Source organism: Phalaenopsis equestris, unplaced genomic scaffold, assembly GCF_001263595.1.
Source record: "Phalaenopsis equestris unplaced genomic scaffold, ASM126359v1 Scaffold000228, whole genome shotgun sequence".
Classification (NCBI taxonomy): domain Eukaryota; kingdom Viridiplantae; phylum Streptophyta; class Magnoliopsida; order Asparagales; family Orchidaceae; genus Phalaenopsis; species Phalaenopsis equestris.
Window position 1 is genome coordinate 474,518 of NW_018164670.1, and position 19,855 is coordinate 494,372.

At 34.7% G+C, this 19,855-nt stretch overlaps 1 protein-coding gene across 1 annotated transcript; it reads right to left on the reverse strand.

Annotated features, from left to right (window-relative positions):
- Positions 1-5,047: 5,047 nt before the first annotated feature.
- LOC110023721 (60S ribosomal protein L24-like) lies at positions 5,048-19,721 on the reverse strand. The gene is made up of 6 exons (XM_020723267.1): positions 19,647-19,721; positions 18,416-18,464; positions 17,923-17,998; positions 17,736-17,837; positions 6,162-6,310; positions 5,048-5,419 (listed from the first exon to the last, which is right to left on the reverse strand). The coding sequence occupies exons 2-6, from the start codon at positions 18,424-18,426 to the stop codon at positions 5,269-5,271; spliced, it is 489 nt and encodes a 162-aa protein (XP_020578926.1). The 5' UTR covers positions 18,427-18,464; positions 19,647-19,721; the 3' UTR covers positions 5,048-5,268.
- Between the last annotated feature and the right edge of the window lie 134 nt (positions 19,722-19,855).

Genomic DNA, 19,855 nt, shown 5'->3' on the forward strand with positions numbered 1-19,855 from the left:
TTGCTCTTATATATATATATATATATATATATAAGCTAAAGCTTTGGGGTTAGACATGTAAATACATAGGAATTAAGTGATACGTATGTAAATCTCGTTTTTTTTATAATTTTATAATTATCCTACACAAATAGGTCAACAAAAAAAACCAACTAGACTTTTCCCTCTTATCTAAAAAATTGATTTTATGTGCCTCATAATAAAAGAATTTAGATAAATGTACTTATAATTTGTTTTCATAGAAAATATACATAAAAAATCTTTTGACTTTTTGATTTCAAAATTGTCAGCGAGAAAACTAAGGATTGTAATGTAAAAGAGAAGAAAGAAGGCAAAGAGAGAGCGAGAGAGCGGTATGGAACAATAGAAAACTCATAAATTGTATTCTAAAAATGACTCTATTTATAGGTATCAAGGATACAGACCTAAGATTACATTTATAACCCCTATTTGTAAGGATAGTCAGCGTTATTTTAGTATTTTATATATGCAAGTCTGATACCCACTTATGGGTTTTTTCAGGTGATAGATAGTTATTGATTGATCTGCCTTAGATCGAAGCCTTCTTTGAAACGGGAACCAGAGGGTGAATGAACTGATCGATCCAAATCTTTTCATATGGATTCCCTCATTGTGGTCGGAGTGGATGATAACTAGTCGGCAGATCTTTTCTCCATCGCTATCATGTTTGGTCGTTGAATTTCTTCAAGATTTGTGCTGACATATTTTTATAAACATATTTTCTTTTCCGATTTTCTTGCTTCTTGAAAGTTATGTTGCAGAAAGAAAAAATAGATGAATATAATTTATAAGGATATAATTGCTTAATAATTGACTTCTGTATGTTTCTATGTTCGGGGATGTTAAAAATAGACTACAAGGGTTTAGAGCTATGTGTCATCTTCCTTTTTTTTTCTCCTTATGTTGCACTTCCTTCTGTCTTAATCTTTTGTGATGGCTGGTGTAGGAGTGCCTGGGGCAACATCTCACAATAAGGGCACACTATTTAGGGCCCTCGGGGGTATGAGAGCTATAGAGCGGAAGAAAGAAGAGGTGAAGGAAAGATTGGCAAATGAGAAGTCTATTGGGGAAACAAGTAAAAGGAGAGTGATAAAGAAGCAAAAAACTATCGATTAGGAGAGTCATATGGAATCCTCTGATTTACTCGTAGGATCACAGTAGGAGAAGCTTTGGAAACAACCCAAGGGATGACCGGTTGATCCTCTTGCGGAGCTCGCAGTTTTCGTGGTTGATCCTGTGGTTGCTGTCGAAGTGCCCATCCAGCATATTCTCGAATAGCAGAACCCTCAGGCCACGAAGGTTAAATAGATAACGGGAAGCAACTTCTGCCCAAAATACTAGGTGGTGAACTTACCCCTTTAGTCGAGGGACAGGAGAAAACTAGTGAGGGTGAAGTGTCATTCACCACATCCATGTGAAATTGAAATGTTGGTATGGGATTTAAGTTATATTTTTAATATCAGAGTTTTTCTTGTTTATGGTATCTTTTGGTGAGTCATAGAGATCCTGACGATCGACAATCTTTCGTTAGAACTCGATATTGACTTGCATGAAAATGTTGTGGTTGTGGATTAGGTATCAACCAGAGGTGTAAGCTTCGTTGGGAGGAGCAAGAGTCGGATTGCCAAGGTGGTCCCTCTGAGACTCGCGATGAGGACTTCAGATTTCTTCTATTTCCTTGGTGCACCATCTGGTGAGATTGAGAAATATTTTGCCCGAGCCATCATGGATCCCCAAGGAGTTGAGGTATATGGTCTAGCTGCCTGCATAGAGAAGATGGGTCGAACAAAAGGGGAGGTTACTGCTTTGAGATGAAAGTTTACTGTTATTCGGGAGGAGAAAATCATCCTATGTGAGGAGATGATGTACTTTCACTCAATACTGATGGAGATTTGGAAAACCTCCTCCATCTTTTTGGTTCAAGTGGAGATCAAACGATTCAAACATTTTAAGTTGGAGGTGACGTTTTATACATGAGGTTGCTTTAGTAAGGGTTTCTCTCGGAAGAAGCTGCAAGTGAAATTCTTGTAAAGATCTTCATCTCGTAGTAGCTTTCCAAGGGGTTTCTTGATGTAACCTGCATTTTATGTGAATAAAATATTCTTTAATTTTTTTCATTTTTAATTAACTCCTTACCTAAGATTTCACACAAATTTTATTGTCATATCACTCCATCCCACATCAGCAATATGGTGTTTCATTTTCTTCTTTCCTAATATAAATTGGTGGGATCATTCTTAGACATACCATTATTTCCTATTTACTCTGAGTTTTTCGTCCTCCTATCTATCTTCTCTATGATGGCTCCAAAGTTTTTACAAGAAACCTACTGTTTGGCTGCCACCATCAAAACTCATGCATTGTCAGTGAGTGAGGTTAAGGAAATCTAGGACCTGTACGTTCTTAGTCCTTCGATTCGACTCCGACACATTTCACATTGACCTAATCTCTTACAAAGACCAGTTTGGATCTTTGGTTGCCATTGTGTAAAGAACTCTGGTCGAGTTTCAATAGGAATAGGGTCATTCCAGTGCAAGAACACATGAACTCTATGGTGGCAATCATAAACTTCATTCTCTTCTTTCGGAGGATGAAGATCCCAGAGACAATCGAGTTTTTCAGCCATTTTTTCTTGTTTAAAGTTGGTTTGGACGAGTATGTTCAATTCATTGTAGTTTAGACGGTATAGCTGTTGAAGCTCAACAATAAAATTAAGGATTGGAAAGCCAAGTTTTTATTGGCTCATACACAAGTGGATGAGGGATTCACATTCTTGGGGATTCACATTCTTCTAATAGAGTGTGATGCTAGGAAGGTGAAGGATCAATCCGGCCACCTCCAGGCTCATGGTTAGTTAATCGAGGGTCAACATTTCTACATATTCTAGCACTTAGACCTAAGGTGTTCGATCACATGATTCGGTCAGATAGTGAGGATACTATGACCAAGGGGTTGTGGACAACCTCCAAAAACCACGAGATAGCCTGGGAGAAGGCAGTTATGGAGCAAACAACTAAAAAGAAACCTCGAGGAAAGGCTGTCTTCTAGCAACACGGGAGAGAAATGGGTCACTTGGATCATCCTAGATTTATTGGGGAGGAGACTAAATGTATAGGATTCTTTTCTGGTTTATTTTGTTTATTTCATCTGATATTATTAATTTGAGGTCACTTAATGGATAAAAAAGGTTCTTTTGTTAGACTTGGGCATCTTTGAGGGGAGTGAGGAGGATCTCCTCAACTCAGACCATAGTCGCGTCTGAAGATTCAAAGAAGGCTCCAGTGATAGGCAAGATAGGGTCTATGACCCCCAGTGAAACAACCTTTATTGGCTTGCAGGAAAGGGGCGACCCCATTTCGGCCGTGACCGAATCAGAAGAAGAGCTTGGGGGTGACATGTCTAGAAAAAGATAAATTTTCCACCGAGAAAGAAAAGCCTTGGCTCCAAACAAGGGTCACCTCCCTTTCCTCCTTTGAAGAAAAAGAAAGGTGTCTCCATTTGAGTGGACCCTCTCTCATGATAGTTGAACTGGAGTATAGATGAGCAGCCACTATATAATGATTGATAAGAAGACAAAGGAGTATTCACTCACATGAATAGAGACTACTTGTTTACCTTTGTAGAGGTTATTTGGTCCCATGCTTTGGAGAAGTCACTACGATCCCTAGATAGAAGTGATATGTTTTAGACAACCGATCGATACCATGCCTTGGCTTGGGAGGCTTCGTACTTTTAAGCAATTCTTTTGAACAGTACAGAGGATCCAACCTAAAATGTCATGGCTAAAGAGATGAGTTGTCATGGCTGAGGAGAGCCTAAAATGTCTTTGGCTGAGATAGTATTGAAAGCTCAGGAACACAAGGACAAGATGACCGCCCTCCTTACTATGAACCATGAACTGAAAGAGACGGTTTCCTCAATGATCACAAAGGAGGAACACGTTGAGGGACTCTCTTGTCAGATTGGGTTGGCACCTCCATCGCCCTTAAAAGGTTTCTAAAGCACAAACTAATCGACACGAATCGGTTCGAGATCGAGGAGTTTGTTATGCTTCTCCCAGACCGTAAGGACGTAGGTGTCAACCTGGCAAGCGGAGAAGAGGTTGACTGTGATGAGAGAAAGAAGGATGATGAGGAAGAGAATGATGAGGATGTCGGGGAATCCCCCAATGTCTAACCCTGTGATGTTTTTCTTTTGGAATAGTTTCCTTGTTTTGGAAAATACATGCAAGTAAATGTAACTTTTTTTTGTGAAAAAAAATGAAAATTTGTTTGGTTCATACCCCTGTATTTTACCTTGTATTTTATTTTTCTACGGTTTCTTTTGTATCGTACTGATTGGCCGCTCAAGCCTTGGCGCTTAGGGGTGGTTCTCTCCATTGTTTATGTCAAATTTGGGATGGTTTGAGCCCCATAGTTGATAAACTCGACACATTTCTCTAAGTGGACCCCTGAGATGATTGATTCGGTACCCCTTGCATAGGTTGTCCTTGTCAGGTAGCAAATTATCTCAAAGACGAGCTAATGTTTTAGTATTGTAGATTTTGAGACCGACCGTACGATCTTGATGCCGCGAACAATTGTTATTTTGTTTGACCGGGTGGTTTATGTCGGGACCGATATGTATTCATAAGGCGTTGAAGCCTGATTCTTTCCTTTCACTTATGAGGGTCCAGGTGACTAGGATGGACTTTAAGGTTGGGTCCGTTCTCTATGGGAGGCGATTGTTCAAACTCTATGATGATTGTTGCTATACCTTTCACGAAACTTGCCTCTACTTGACATGGGAACATCTTCAATTTTTTAATTCAATCCTAGCACGAGCATTGCTCCTTTGTCATTTGCATTTTGCCACTCTACCCAATTTTCATCGTCAAAAGCTGAGGTGGTCAGGACCCTTTGATTGTGGTGGTTTTATTTGACCGGCAACATCAATTCCATTCCACGAGACAACATGAATGAAATTTGCCTGGATGTCATTGATGGCATCATATAGTAACATTCATCACAAATAAAAGAAACAACAGTTCTCACAAAATAACAATAAGCAATTATCAAAATCAATCCATCAAACTCTCCAACTCTGCCAATAAAAAAAAATGCCCAAGCAAAAATAAAATATGAAATCATGCTACTCTCGCCTCACAATCACTCGATGTTACACTTAGCAAGACTGCCAATATGGAGTCTCGTTACATAAACTTAATAATAAAAAAAAAGAAGATAGGTAAAGCGTATAAGAAAAATTTCAGCGCTTCCCACCACCACCGCCAAGTTTAGGTCCTTTAGGGCCCTTCTGGATGTTGCTCTTTGTTTGTGTCTTCACAGTTTTGGCCAAAACCTCAGCTTTTTTAGCTTTCTTTTCATCCTTGGTCTTCTTTATCCTCTCCTTGATCTCACTGCACATGAACATCATTTAGTAATCAAAGTGTAGCATAAATAAATAACAAGAAAAGTGTCAAAATAGTCTTTTGACTCTTTGCAGTGGGTCAATTTAGTCCCATAGTATATAAAAATTTCAATTTGATCTCCGGACTCCTCTAATATGGGCTGAAATATTTCGACATTTTCAGCCCCAATTTAAAATATCAGTACTTGATAAATAACTAAGCCATAAGTCTAGCACGAAAAAATAACGGTTTTAACTGAAACATAATGATAGTTGAACGTACGTCAAACGTACGCAGGAGTTGCGTACGTAAAATGGTACACGGGGGTTACACGGGGATTACAAGGGGTTATAACCCCGTTGTACCTCCCGTGTAACTCTCGTGTAACCCCGCTGTAATCTTGTAACCCCAATAAATAAAATAAAAGGGCGGATTACAAATATGGATAAAATAAAAACGCGGGTTACAGGTGAGTTACACGAAAGTTACAAGGAAGTTATAACACGCTTGTAACCCCCATGTAACCCCCGTATAACGCCCGTGTACCATATTATGTACACATCTCTGCGTACGATTGACGTACGTAATTTTTTTCCAAGATGATGAGGATGGTATTGGGAATTCAAAACAATCATGAATAGGCATATTCTGGTGTGCAAGATTCATAGGAAATGTATTTTTTTTAATTTATATGATTTTTAATTATAATATCAAATTGGCAGACAATCAGAAACATATTTATTGCACAAACCGTAGAGCTGCTTCTCTAGCCGCATCCCGAACTTCAGGTTTCTCAGTTCTTTTCTTTTGAATAACTTCCAAGGTAGCGCCAACAATTGATCTGGAGAGAGACTTCTTTGCAGTTCGGCGTTTTCTTTTCACAGTTTCATCAAGGATATCCTAAAAAACAAATCTAAGGATCAAATGAAATGCTAAAAAACAAAAGGGGAATTTTACATGCGAAGCACAATTCTTATGTGTTTTATATATCTCATATCTAAAATTTTATATTTACATACATAGTATTTTGGTGCTTTAAATCTATGCATCAAAAAGGTGTTTTTCATGTAAAAAGTGTTAGTAGTGTTATTTGTAACGTGCTATTAAAGAATTGAGTGCTATGTGTGCAAAGTGAAAGTTTAGATGAGAGAGATGCAAATAAATAAGAATTATATGCGTAAATGTCCCAAATAAATATATGATTGTTTTGCCGTCAGAATTTTAAAGAAAGACATAAACCTATAAAAACACCAAATCAATTGAATATAGTCTCCTCTTATGAAGAGAAAAGTGGAAAATCCACTTTAATAATTGAAGCTTCCACCATCCTCAAAAAGCAATACAACCCTTTAAAATGCATAATTCAATTCCTTTAATCCAGTAATTTTACTTCTGTCACTCTTAGGAAGCCAGAATATGTAAAAAATAAATGGGGGCAATTCTTATGTATTTACACATCTAACACTTAAACTTTCATACTAACATGCATAACAACTCAAATCTTTATTATCACCTCAAAAAAATCATTATTACATATTTTTTAAAAGTGAAACCTTTTTAATTCACAGGTTTATGACACAAGTTTTATAAATGACATAAAATATAAAAGTTTATTTATTAGACATGTAAATACATAAAAATTATGTCATAAGTATTTAAATCTCTCAAGCAATGCTCATCTATAAAATTTTTCATGTGAATGCTCAAATAACACCAAAATAAGTATGTTAAAGTCCTGATATTAAGCCAAAAATTCCATTATGTGGAGTTAAGCATCTGAGGGGATCATTAAAAAGACCATTCACATGATTAATCACACACCATAAATTTATTATTTTAAAAGCAATAAACGAGACAAATGCACTTGTCCGATGACAAATTTCATATTTTCTATAGAGAACAAAATAAAAAATAAAAACTTAAGGTGAGACTGAGCTGACACTTCAGTTTACCATCGTAAAAAAAAAAAAACCTATAAATAAGGAAGAAACAGCTCCCACTTATCCAAACCTTGGCCCTCTTATCCCCTCACTGGAAGCAGCTTTCCTCCCACAGAAAATGAAAAAGCTAAGATCTTGCAATTGATACCAATCTTAAGAATCCAATCCAAAATTAATCCTCTTTGCTGTTAAGCCACATAAAAGGTTTAGATTTAATCCAACCTAATTGGAAGAGTAAAAAGTTTTGTGGTAGTAAAATATCGAGTCATTGGCCGTCACCCCAAGGCATAAGTTCTTGGATTAAAACCAGGTTTAACTACTACTGTATTGTATCAAACTTTAGTTCCCTATTGATTTGCTCTCCCTAACAAACTGTATTCGAACCAAGCTTTGGATCTATTCAAAGGATGGAAAATGTGAAGATCAACAAGTTCAATGGGAAATATTGTGAATACTAGAAAAAAATGCAAATCAAGGATTTTTTATTATAAATAATACACCTACATAGGAGTGTAAACTAGTAGAGCCAAGCTCGAGTCATCAATTTATTTATTTATTTAGTAGAGCCAAGATCGAGTCATCTATTGATTTAACTTAAGCTTGATTTATTTATTCATGCTTAAGCTCAATTTTATGAGTTTGACACAGCTCACGTCCAGACACATTTTTTATCAAATGTTGGAGAAAATTTCGCTTCAAACATTTATTTTAATAAACTACTAAAAAAAATAAGGAATTAAATTAGAAAAAATAAGAATTCATATAATATGGTGAAAAAAGATATAATTTTAAAATTTTTATAACAATTTCTTACTTAATCTTGAATTCAAATTCATTTAAAATTATTTTTATCAAAGAAGTCAAGTTAGAGCTGATTTGATCTTTAGCTTTTTAGCTCATTGAATTTATAACAATTTCTTACTTAATCTTGAATTCAAATGTATTTAAATTTATTTTTATCAAAGAAGTCAAGTTAGAGCTGATTCGATCTTTAGCTTTTTAGCTCATTGAGCATGCCTCATGAGAAAAAAAGTGTGCCCAAGCAGAGTCACAAGACAGCTTAACTTCATTAAACACCTACATATATCTCTTTTGGAGACAAAATAGAGAACAATGACTTGAGAAGATTAGGGCCTCCAGAATAATTAATGTTGAGAGATACACATGACACCGACTATAAATGTTTCCTTCAACATATTTTACGATGTCATTGATATTGAAAAGTCTTTCATTTGAATAGGCAAGTAAATTGTTAAAGCACGTGAAAAACTTGGGTTTAACCCCATATTGAATAGCTGAAAAGCATGCTGTGAAGAAAAACCAAAAAAATGTCCATTTATCGAATGATTAAATTTTTATGTTGAAATACACTTGACTACTATTGTACTAAACAAACTTTGGCCCCCTTTGGTTCGCATTCCTTAAGATTCACATTTAAAGGCAAGCCCAAGGAAGTTGTAATGATAGTCAATCTTAAAAATCCAAAAGGAGAAATTTAAAACCTATAGCATCATCCGAAAGATCAGCCAAGTAAGGATCAATCATCTCCAACAATTATAATAAAATACAGATACTGTAGTACTTTGACCTTAAGAGTTCGATGGGGGAATACCAAAAGACAACGAAACCTCAATACTTTGATCTTTAAGATCAAATTAAAGGTGCCCCAACCTTAGATTAATGTCGTCAATCTTTAGGATCCGACTAAAGAAACATGCGGTGCCAGCATGAGATTGGTGCCATAAATCCTTAAGTTCTAACTAAAAAACAAATTTTAAAATATATTGTGATTAATTTTGTTTCCATCTTTAATATCTAACTAAAAAACAAATTTAAAATTGGGAGGATAATTATGGTTTTTATAATTAAAACTTGGCATCATGAAATGCAAACAAAAAAGAATCAAGAGTTGGAGAATCAAAGTTGTACAAAAATTTCACGATGAAAAAGTGCACAAGCATAATGTTTTGAAGTAACTCTTCAGAAAGAAGATGACAAATCCAAGTAGACAGAGAAAGAGATAGATCGTTGTGGAACACGTACGATTGAAGATCAAATTATTCCAAGTCTATGAGCACTACATGCTTAGACATATATGAACACGAGGAATTGCTATGAAGCTAAATGCGCTAGACATGCTCGAGCGTGCCATACTTCAACATTGTTCATTGCTAAAAGTAAACAATGCTATCCATGGCGTATGCACCATAAAGGCCAGCCTAAGTGCATACTAAATTCTTATTTAAAGGTTGTTTGTTCTAGAAAATCTTAAGTGTAATGCTCTTTATTGACACGATACAAAGTTTTTTTTTCTACATTAAAAAAATACACACCCTAGTTACCAAATCGGTCCAATTTTATAATTTTGAGCTTTCCTCCCTCAAGCCTTCCATAGCCCATAAACATCTCCACCATCAGCAAACTCATTAGAAATGGTTACATCTTCGACAACTTTCCGCAAGCACTCGTCATCATCAAACTCCTCAAGCAACTACCATTGTCCTCCAACTCCCTCAATCTCTCCACATCTCATTAATGTCATCCCTTTGAACTATCTCCTTCACCCATCCTTGATCAGCTGCTACTAACCGCCCTCGATCACCTCCCAAGCCCTCCATGTGACACTTAGACTTGCTTTTCGTGCCAGCTTGATCCCCTAAACCCTTCTCATTGTTAGCAGCATTCCCCAATCACCATCACATCACTAGAGAACCCACCAGAGCAAATCTCGTGGATAAGAGAAAGAAAGGAGGAAATTTTAACTTGAATTATATCCTAATAAACAAAAAAAAAATCAATGCATTTGATTTGCATTCAGCCAAATAACAACGTTTCTAAGAAGCAAGAATTTAAATTACTCTGCATTTCTAAGATGCGTGCTTGTTAAAATCATCCAACCAAACAACCCCTCAATTTAAACTAAATATCATAAATTTAAGACGGGTTTAGAGTAACTATAGCTTTTATAAATATGGTTTTAATGTTGTTGCGGGGATAAAAAATTTTCTGAAATCCATCGCATGTTTTTTTTTTTGCTTTTATAAAAAATTTTCTGAAATCCATCGCATGTTTTTTTTGCTTTTTAATTTTGGGCGCCTCTCTTATAACTACCATACTTCAACTTATTTGAATGAAAAAAAAACCTTTATGCTACAGATTTTTCTGAAAGACAAAAATAAATAAACAAATAGAAATGTGGAGACGCACTGAAAAGCAAAGCACTAACAAATTTGCCCAAAACAATAACTAGTATTGGCAAGTAAACTTTAAGAAACTGAAAAGTACAGGAAAAAAACAAAAGAAAAAAAAAATACTATCTACCACAAAGAGTTTGCTAATTGCATACCAACACTATCTACCACAAAGAGTTTGTAATTCAAAGGCATGCAATCATTAACAATAAAAAAAAAAATTGCAAATCAACAATGCGATAAATAAAATGCCAAGAGAAACCACAAATGATGGGAAAAGCTATGTAGCATTGTACAAAAAACTATATCTATGGTATCCATAACGCTTCTTGATTATAAAAAACACTTACTCAACAATAAGTCTCCATAGTTAACTATACGAATACTGGATTAAAGCACCTCCCGAAGCTCTGCTAGGGTTTTTATTGTTTCCCTTTCTTTCTTTTTTCTTTTGAAACACTAACCGATTTCCCCTACTGATCCCTTCCTCCGCCTTCCTCGTTCCGCTTAGGCGTTTTGCCACTTAGTGAGCCATGGATCCTTTATCTTTTCCCCATCTCCCCTCTGCAACCCCTGCTTCTATTCTTGGACCTGGCCCTTCTCTTAATCGGAAGGCCTTGTTTCTCCACATATCCCAAACCCTATGAATTGTAATCTTCCTTCATCTCTTGCGCTAAGAAGAAAATTTCTATTGTAGATGAAGTGGTTGAATGTTCCAAACAATAACAACTTACAGTGGTCAAAATGCCATGTTATGGTAATCTTCTACAGGCCATTGAAAAAAAATGGAGATTGAAAAGTACTGTCAAGGTTATCTCTCTAAATGAAGGTTCTTTCTGGTCAAATTTAATTGTGTTGTGGATATAGAAATTATTTTGATGGGTGAGCCTGGGTTCACTAATGGGAGACCCTTCATTTTTAAACCCCTGACTCATGATTTTAAACCTGTAAAGGATGATTTTCATGAGTTCTCCATATGGGTTAACTTTCTTAATCTTCTTTTGTGAGTAAGATAGGTATTCCCCTTATGGTTGATCCTCTTACTGCTAAAGGCTCTCTCTCATCTTATCTTTGCAGGGATTAATATTCAGATTAACACTAATTATGTTCTTCAAAATTTTATTATCATCAATGTTAAGGGGTAAAGACATTATTCAAGAAGTGATTTATAAATGGAAATCATCTTGTAAGGAGTGTTTTACCTTTGCTCATGATTCATCTTCTTGTCTTAAATTTTCTAATTATAAACCCATGCCTCAAGTTGCCCCATTACGTGGAAGGAATTCCAACAGGACTAGGAATTATTTGAGGCCTCACAATAGTAGGCCTGTTAATTCTATCCCCATTGCACGGTCCCCCTACCCCTCTTTACCCTTATCCCTCTTCTCTCCCTTATCTCCTACTCCTGATCTAAACATTCCATATCCCAATCCAACAACTAGCGTTGAATCTTTGGTTGGAGGTTCTCCTAATAAGTTGATAAAACATGGGATGTTTGATCAAAATTTCATTTATACTTTGCCTCGACAATTTGAGCCTCCCCCTGCCTTTCCCCATAATATGTTGTATTTATCATTTAGTAAAAGCAATTCACAAACCTTCTTATGCTTTGCCATACACTTCAAAAGGCAAGAAGAGTAGGTTAATGATAGTTGATCTCCATGTTTTTTCTCAATATGGTGGGCATGAAAGGTTCATGGTTTTAACAATGATTCTCAAATCAATAATTGTATACATCTTGTGAGAGACAAAAATTTGAATCTTATGTCTTCTAGAAACAAAACTCTCTTGTGAGAGACAAAAATTTGAATCTTATGTCTTCCAGAAACAAAACTCCCCCTCTTTTCTTTCTCTGAACCTTTCTCTAAAATCAATTCTATGTTTTTTTCCAATGAGATGAGCATTGAAAATTTTTACACTACTGATAACAGTAGTATATGAGTTAAATGGAACTCCTCTACCATTTCTTTTACTGCTTTAGATATGCAAGCTCAGTATATCCATGGTATTAGTACATTCTCCTCTTCCGTTAGATTTTTAAACAGTCTAATTTATGCTGAAAATTGTGCTATTAAGAGGAGAGATTTATGTCACTCTCTTACTGTTTTGGCTGAGAATATTCAACAGCTGTAAATTATTATGAGAGATTTTCTTTGTATCAGAAGGTTAAATAAGAAAGTGGGTGTTATTCATCCTATACCCAATAAATTAACTAATTTCAACAATTGAATTTGCAATACTGTTCTGATTGATCTTCCTAATATTGTTCTAACTTTCAGTTGGTTTAACTGGCATAAATATCATCCCATTAGATGTTTGATGGATGGAGTTTTTTGTAATGATTAATGGTTGGCTGCTTATCCCTCCCCGTTCTTTACATTTATCAAAACACTTACTTCAGATCACTCTCCTATTGATGTTCATTTTAGCAACCTTCAGAAGCTTTCCTACAGGTTCATATACAAAAATTACTGGAGCTACAATACCAACTTCTTTTATATTCTTTAGTTCACTTAAGTGAACACTATAAAGGGGGATCTTCTCTTTGCCCTTTGCAATAAACTTAAGTCTGTCAAGCTTGCTTTCAACTCTAAGGCTATTTTAGAGCTTAAAGATTATCAAAAAGAGATCGTCTTAACTTGATACAAATCCATTGGACGATCTCATTGCTAGTTCTTCTTCCATTCAAGCTCAACTTTCTAATGCTTTGAAATGTGAAAATAAATGGATCAGGCAGAGGGCTAATTGTGCTTGGCTCACTAAGAGTGCTGATGATATTAATTTTTCGCACCAAAAAATCAATGTGATAAACAATAAAAATTATGTTAAAGAGATCTATGCTTAAAATTCATGTGTTCACACTCAATATGGCATTGCTAAAGATGTTATATCTAGGGTTGTCAGAACGACTCGTTATTTGTGAATAGCTCATGTTCAGCTCGTTAAGTAGCTCGTGTACGTTCGCTAATATATAATTAAAGAGTACTATTTTAAAATAATTTAATTGACTACAAGGCTACAAAAATTTATAATGAGTTAAAATTACTAATTAAAAGTAGAATTAAATTTATTAAATTCTATTTAAATGAATATTTTAATATAAATAACAAGATTTAAATCTTTCACTATACTGAACATTCTACCGCTGTGTGCTAGGGTTGTCAAAATAGCTCATTGTTGATGAACAACTCATGTTTGACTTGATAAGCTGCAAACAAGACAAACACAAACAAATTTTTTGAGCTCGATATAAACGAGCCGAACACAAACAATTATATTTTTTAACAAGTCGAATTTGGGCCGGCTCAAGCTCGACTCGTTTACACCCCTAACGGCTGCATGCGTGACTAGGGTTGTCAAAACGATTCTTTGTTCATGAACAACTTGTGTTAGACTCGCTAAGCAAACTAGCTGAACACAAACAATTTTTTTTTGTTCGAAATATAAAAGAGCTGAACACGAACGATATTTTTTAATAAGCCGAACACGAGCTGAGCACAAGCTTGCTCGTGTTCAGCTTTTTCACACCCCTAGTTGTATCCTAACTTCTTTGAGTTTCTTAATAGTCCATCTTACAATTGTGACTATAGTTCTGAGATTTGTACTCTTAGTTGTATCTTAATAATTATGAATGTGCATGTGCATATCTTATCAAAGACTTCATGGATGTTGAGATTAAACAGAGCTTCTTCTTCATTGGGTTAAATAAGACCCCAAAGCCTGATGGTTTCACTGCAACATTCTTCAAAAATACATGAAACATAATTGGGTTCGATTGTATTACAACATTGAAATATTTTTTTCCTTACTTCTAAACTCCCTATAAAAATTAATCATACCGCAATTATTCTAATACCCAAAACACTCATGTTAAATCCTTCAGTGACTTTGTCTATATCTCTTTGCAGTAAATTCTATAAAGTTGTTTCTAAATTTATTGCGGATAGACTTGAGCTTTGGTTCCCCTCCATCATACACTCACTTCAAGCTGCCTCCATTGTTGGTCATGATATAATAGATAATATTATTCTAACAAATGAACTTCTCTGTGATTTTAATTATGCTTTATCGAACAAATATTTTTGTGCAAAAATTGATATTGAGAAATTTTTATAATATTAATTGTCAATTTTTCTATGATAGTATGACGAATTTTGGCTTTCATCCTCCTTCATTTAGTGGATCAAGGCTTGCATTTTCTAACATCCACTTTTTTATCATTATAAAAAGTGTTTTTTAATTCCACTTCTAGTCTTCGATAAGAGTGTACAAAAATTAATTGCTCTAAAAAGTTATTTTATTCATTAATAACTTGGAATTTATAGAGCATTACAACTTTCTTACAAATAAATCCTTGGACTTCTTCTATATTTCCTATTTACTAATATCTATTTGCAATTGTGTCCATTTCCCCCATACTACTTGCAATTTTGATCGATGTTTTTTCCTGTCTTATGAATGGTCATCATTCTCAATTTAATAACAATAACTCATCTATTCATAATAAGAAGGCCTTACCTTATTTATGTGGATGAATAATTGATATTCGGTCGGGCCAATATTTTAACAATCTCTCAACTATTCTTCACAAGTTCCACAAGGCCTCTAATATAGGTGTTAACAGTGCAAAGTCAGCTATTTGTTTTGCAAAATCTGTTGACTTATTGATGCAACAATAGATTTGTGATATTAGTGGTTTTTCTCCTAAGGCCCTTCCTTGGAATTAATTAAGAGTTGCCATTAAATCCTTTTAAGCTTTTTTCTATTGAGTGTTCTAAGCTCCTCCAGTAGATTACAACGCTAGTTATCAGGATGGAAGCAAAAAAATCTCCCTTTTGTTGAAAGGTTGTGATTTATTAAGTCCATTGTATGGAGTTGTTTACACTATTAGTTCAGATATGTTGATTATTCCTGAAGGTATATGAAAAAAAATATGACCTTTGTGTAATAACTTCTTTCATAATAGTGCAAATAACAATAGCCTGGCTAACTTCTACTAAACCAATACATTGTGGTGGTATGGGATTGCCTAATCTTGATGTCATTAATCTTATGTATAAAGCAAAAAATTATTTGGAGGCGCTAAAGTTCTACTCCTTAGCTTCTTGGTGCATTGATCACTATGGCTCTATTTGGGTAAAATACAGAATTAAGACATTTCCTTTTTGGAAAAGTTTGAGTCCAGTGGCTATTAGAATTAGATGACTCTTTGTAAACAGTTTAATGCAACAGTAATCTGCTTTTTTTTTTTGATCAACGGCTTCATGGATTCTCTTTATTTGAGAAGTATGGCAATTTGAATTTCAGCTGGTTTGATTTCTCTCCCTCTATCAGAATGAAAGACGTGATACACAACTCTACCTAATTTTGCTCATGAAAGTAGTCCTGCTGTAGATTGGAGAAATTATGTTTGGTTTAAAGGCATTCTATGAAATTTTTTTCATTATCTAAGACATTATGCATAATGGCCTTAAAACTAATGATATTCTACTTCCTAAAGAGGTTATAGTTAATAGAGAATGTTTCTTATGTCATGCTGAATACGAGGCATAAATATTTTTTCTTTGAATGTCATCATGCTCATATTTTACTAAACTAATGCATCCTTAATGGAAACATTTTTCTTTGGGTGGAAATATGTAACAAGTGCTCACTCATGCTGATTCCTTTACTTCTAAATCTTTAAGAAAATGTACTTGAAGTTGTTCGTATTAGTGCTCATTTTCTTTGGAGGGAAATAAATATCAGAGTTTTTAGAAATTCATCTTCTCCTATTGAATTACTTATATAGAATATTCATGAAGCTATAGAGCAGAGAAGTATAAAATGGAAGTTTAAGGATGATGTTACTACTCAAATAAGGGAATTATATAATATCCAATATGCTTGCAGATTTGTTCTCTATTTCTCCTCTTTCGAAGAACTTGGTCAAATGTAAGTTTTCAGTTCTTGATCTTTTAATGAATGTTGGATCAGTTCTATGGGAGATTATGAGCTATGATGTTTTCCAACAAAATAAATATGGCTCAACCAATTTTCCAGTTTTCTTTACTCTTTGGTTGTAAAATGTTGTTTAATTGTTTAGTTTGAGATACTACTCATGTATTTATGTTGGGTTCTGTGATAAATGTACATATGAAGATTATCATTTATATCATCTGTTCGCCGATTGTTTTATTGCGGATGGCTTTGGATAGGCTGCCCTGATATACACTTACATCATGGCTAAGCGTTCTGGCATTTGCTGGTCTTCTTGACTCATTAATCTCCATTTAAGCGTTCTGGCATTTGCTGGTCTTCTTGACTCATAGTTTGTTTTCTTTTCTCTGAACAAAGATGTTTTTCACCTTATATTGTTCTGTGGTTGTTTTCACTATTTTAATCTCCATCTTAGTTGGATGAAGTTAGACATGGCCCTCAGTTTTCCTCAAAAAAATAAAAAAATTAATAAGTCTCCGCAATTATCTTGAACTAACAAGGTAAAAATAAACACACTAAACACAAAAAGAATGAGAATATAAAACACTGTGATAACCTGAGAAAATTACATATGAGAATTTGAATCATAAAGATCAATTAAGAAGCACAGATCTAGCACTGAATAAATGTACTTTGAAATCATGATTTTGATCGTACTTAGGGAACACAATAAGAATAGAAAAAACATGAATTACAGTCTTTCAGAGCAAACATGCAAGATGATATCATATACATCCATTTCAATGGTGGCAAAGTTGAGACTTCCTAAGACAATAATGAAATTCTCAGTCTAACACAATTGGTCACACATAGAAAGGTGAATCAAATATAGAATGAAACCACTAACGCGCTTTATAACAAAATAATATCTAACTAACAAAATCAAGCAATGGAAGACTATGGCTTGCTATTGAGCCATTAATGGTAGATTCTATGACATCTACAACTATCAGAAAAACTATAGTTAACGACTAAAAGTGAACAAAAAAGGGGCATTTGCATACATACAACCAATTCTTATGCATTTACATATCTAACACCTAAATGTTGCATTTGACATTTATGCCACCCAAATTTTTCATGTCACATATTATAACTTATAAGGTGGCATATAAGTAAAAATTGAAGTTTAGGAGTTAGATATGTAAATAGACAGGAGTGGAGTGGTATGTATGTAAAACTTCCCAATAAAAAAAGAACAAAAAAAACACTTACCTTCTTGTGTTGCTTCCTGTAAACCGCTGTCCAGGTGAGCTTAGCCGGCTTTAGGCGGTTGTGAAAGTACCTCTTGCATTTTGAGCTTAAGAAAAGAAAAACCTAAAAGCAGCATAAAAGCCGGATAAAAAGAACAGAAACAAATTATACTGATTAAAATAGTTTCTAAACACACTAATAAGTTTACCTGGGAGTCACCACGAACAAATCTGATACCTTTCCCAGGGTAAATTTTAGCACCACTAAAACGGCAAAGTTCAGTTCTGTAAACAATAAGCACATACGTTGAACAAAGATCCCTTCAATAGAGTCATCAAAAACAAAATGAATAACATTTAACTGCCATTAGAGCACGTTTAACTTGTATGTGAGCCTAACATATCTCTCAAAATTCAGTTATTAGCTTAAAATATTATAAATTACAGGCATAGAAACGAATTTAAATTAGAAATTAAAGATAGTTGCTAATATATCAAAAGGTTTAGATAAGAACTGAATGAAGTCGAAATATAAAGTGCAAATTCTAAATCATGAATCCATTAAAATCTAGGATAGAACGAGCCAGAACCCCACATATAATCAAAACAATAGGTAATTAAACATGAAGAATATCAAAGTTAAAATTTCAGTATATCTGCAATCACACAAAACAAGCTCGTTCCATCATTTTTTTTCCTTACTTGAGCACCATCTTTTGTTAGACCGAACCTTCTCACAGCTTCAGTTATCCTGCAAAGACAATAAAAAAGTAATGACATAAGTTGGAATAGCCTGTTAATGAAATTAATCAGCTCACAAGCTTACCACTTTGAACAACTTGCATTAAGTATGAATGTAAAAAGCAAAGTTTAGGTGTTAGATATGTAAGGTCTGTTTGGGGCAGCGATCCGCAGTTTTGTCTATTTGGATAAATTGCGCTTTGGCAGTTTTTTCAAAAAAAAACTACAGTTGAAACCTGCCAGTTGAAATCTGGTTTTCCCACCACTCCTGACTAGGTACGGTGACAGCTTTCTAGCTGCAGTTCAATTAAAAAAAAAAATTGTAATAGTCACTGCAATTTTTTAGGCATCAGATTATTATTCAACAACTTCATAGCTGTTTTTTAATAAACTGCAATTACCCCAAATAGACCCTAAATATATATGAATTGGGTGGTTTGTATGTAAATGTATCGTATGATAGTGAATTAAGATCTAGTAGAACATGTTGTTTAACAATATAAGTCCTCTAGTTGGAATGTTCATTCCACTTGGAGGAAATTTGGGTAAACTGGCAGTGTAATTTATGGGATAAATAAAATATTAAAAATGAATATCATTGAGGCAAGGTTTATTGTAGTAAATTGGAACCACATCAAATACAAACTAAGCATTTTCGTTTTCTTTAATCCAGATTTAGTACACAGCCCTCGCAGTACGTATCCAAAAAAGTCAGTCCAGCACTTTGGCCAAAACAGAGATTTTGTGTCAATTCATTAGCAGTAAAACAAGCCCATTTTACTGTCTAGGGTTTCAATTCGATCAAGAATCCGACAAAATGGAAGAAACAAAAATAGAAGCAAAGCCCATTTAATTAAGATTTCTTAATCTTAGATTCCTCAAGAACCGCCATAACTGAATTACACGCTCTTCTCTCCTCGTCATTAAATCCTACTACTGTCGCATCGCCATAACGCCAAAGACCCGCAATAAGAAAATCTCAAAATTTCTGCAATGCAACGAAGAATTAGGCCCTAGCTTTGCAAGGAAATCAGCAAGTGTTCCATCGAAGGCGTGCAATCAAATATCGACTTGCCTTTGATGGAAAGAGAGCACCAGCATTAACCAAGGCAAGGAAACTGAGCTTATGAGCATTACATTGATCAAGAATTCAACAAATCAAATTTACGGATACATTAAGAAAACGCCATACCTGGCCGATGATAGATGAAGAGATGATAGACCCGACCGGGATAGCCGCCTACAACGAACGGGAGAACCCATAGCGCCCAGTAGGGTATTCAGTAGGAGTATTTGGCTCCTCTAGTCGTCTCAGGACCGTCCGATTAATTCAAGCTGATTGATGATTTTAATTAAGGGATAATACATACATACATACATACATACATACATATATATATA

Coding starts and splice junctions, on each gene's coding strand:
- LOC110023721 (XM_020723267.1), bottom strand. Junction 17,838..17,922: donor TTGTTCGTGGTGACTCCCAG/GTAAACTTATTA, acceptor TGCTGCTTTTAG/GTTTTTCTTTTCTTAAGCTC. Junction 5,420..6,161: donor GCTAGAGAAGCAGCTCTACG/GTTTGTGCAATA, acceptor GTTCATGTGCAG/TGAGATCAAGGAGAGGATAA.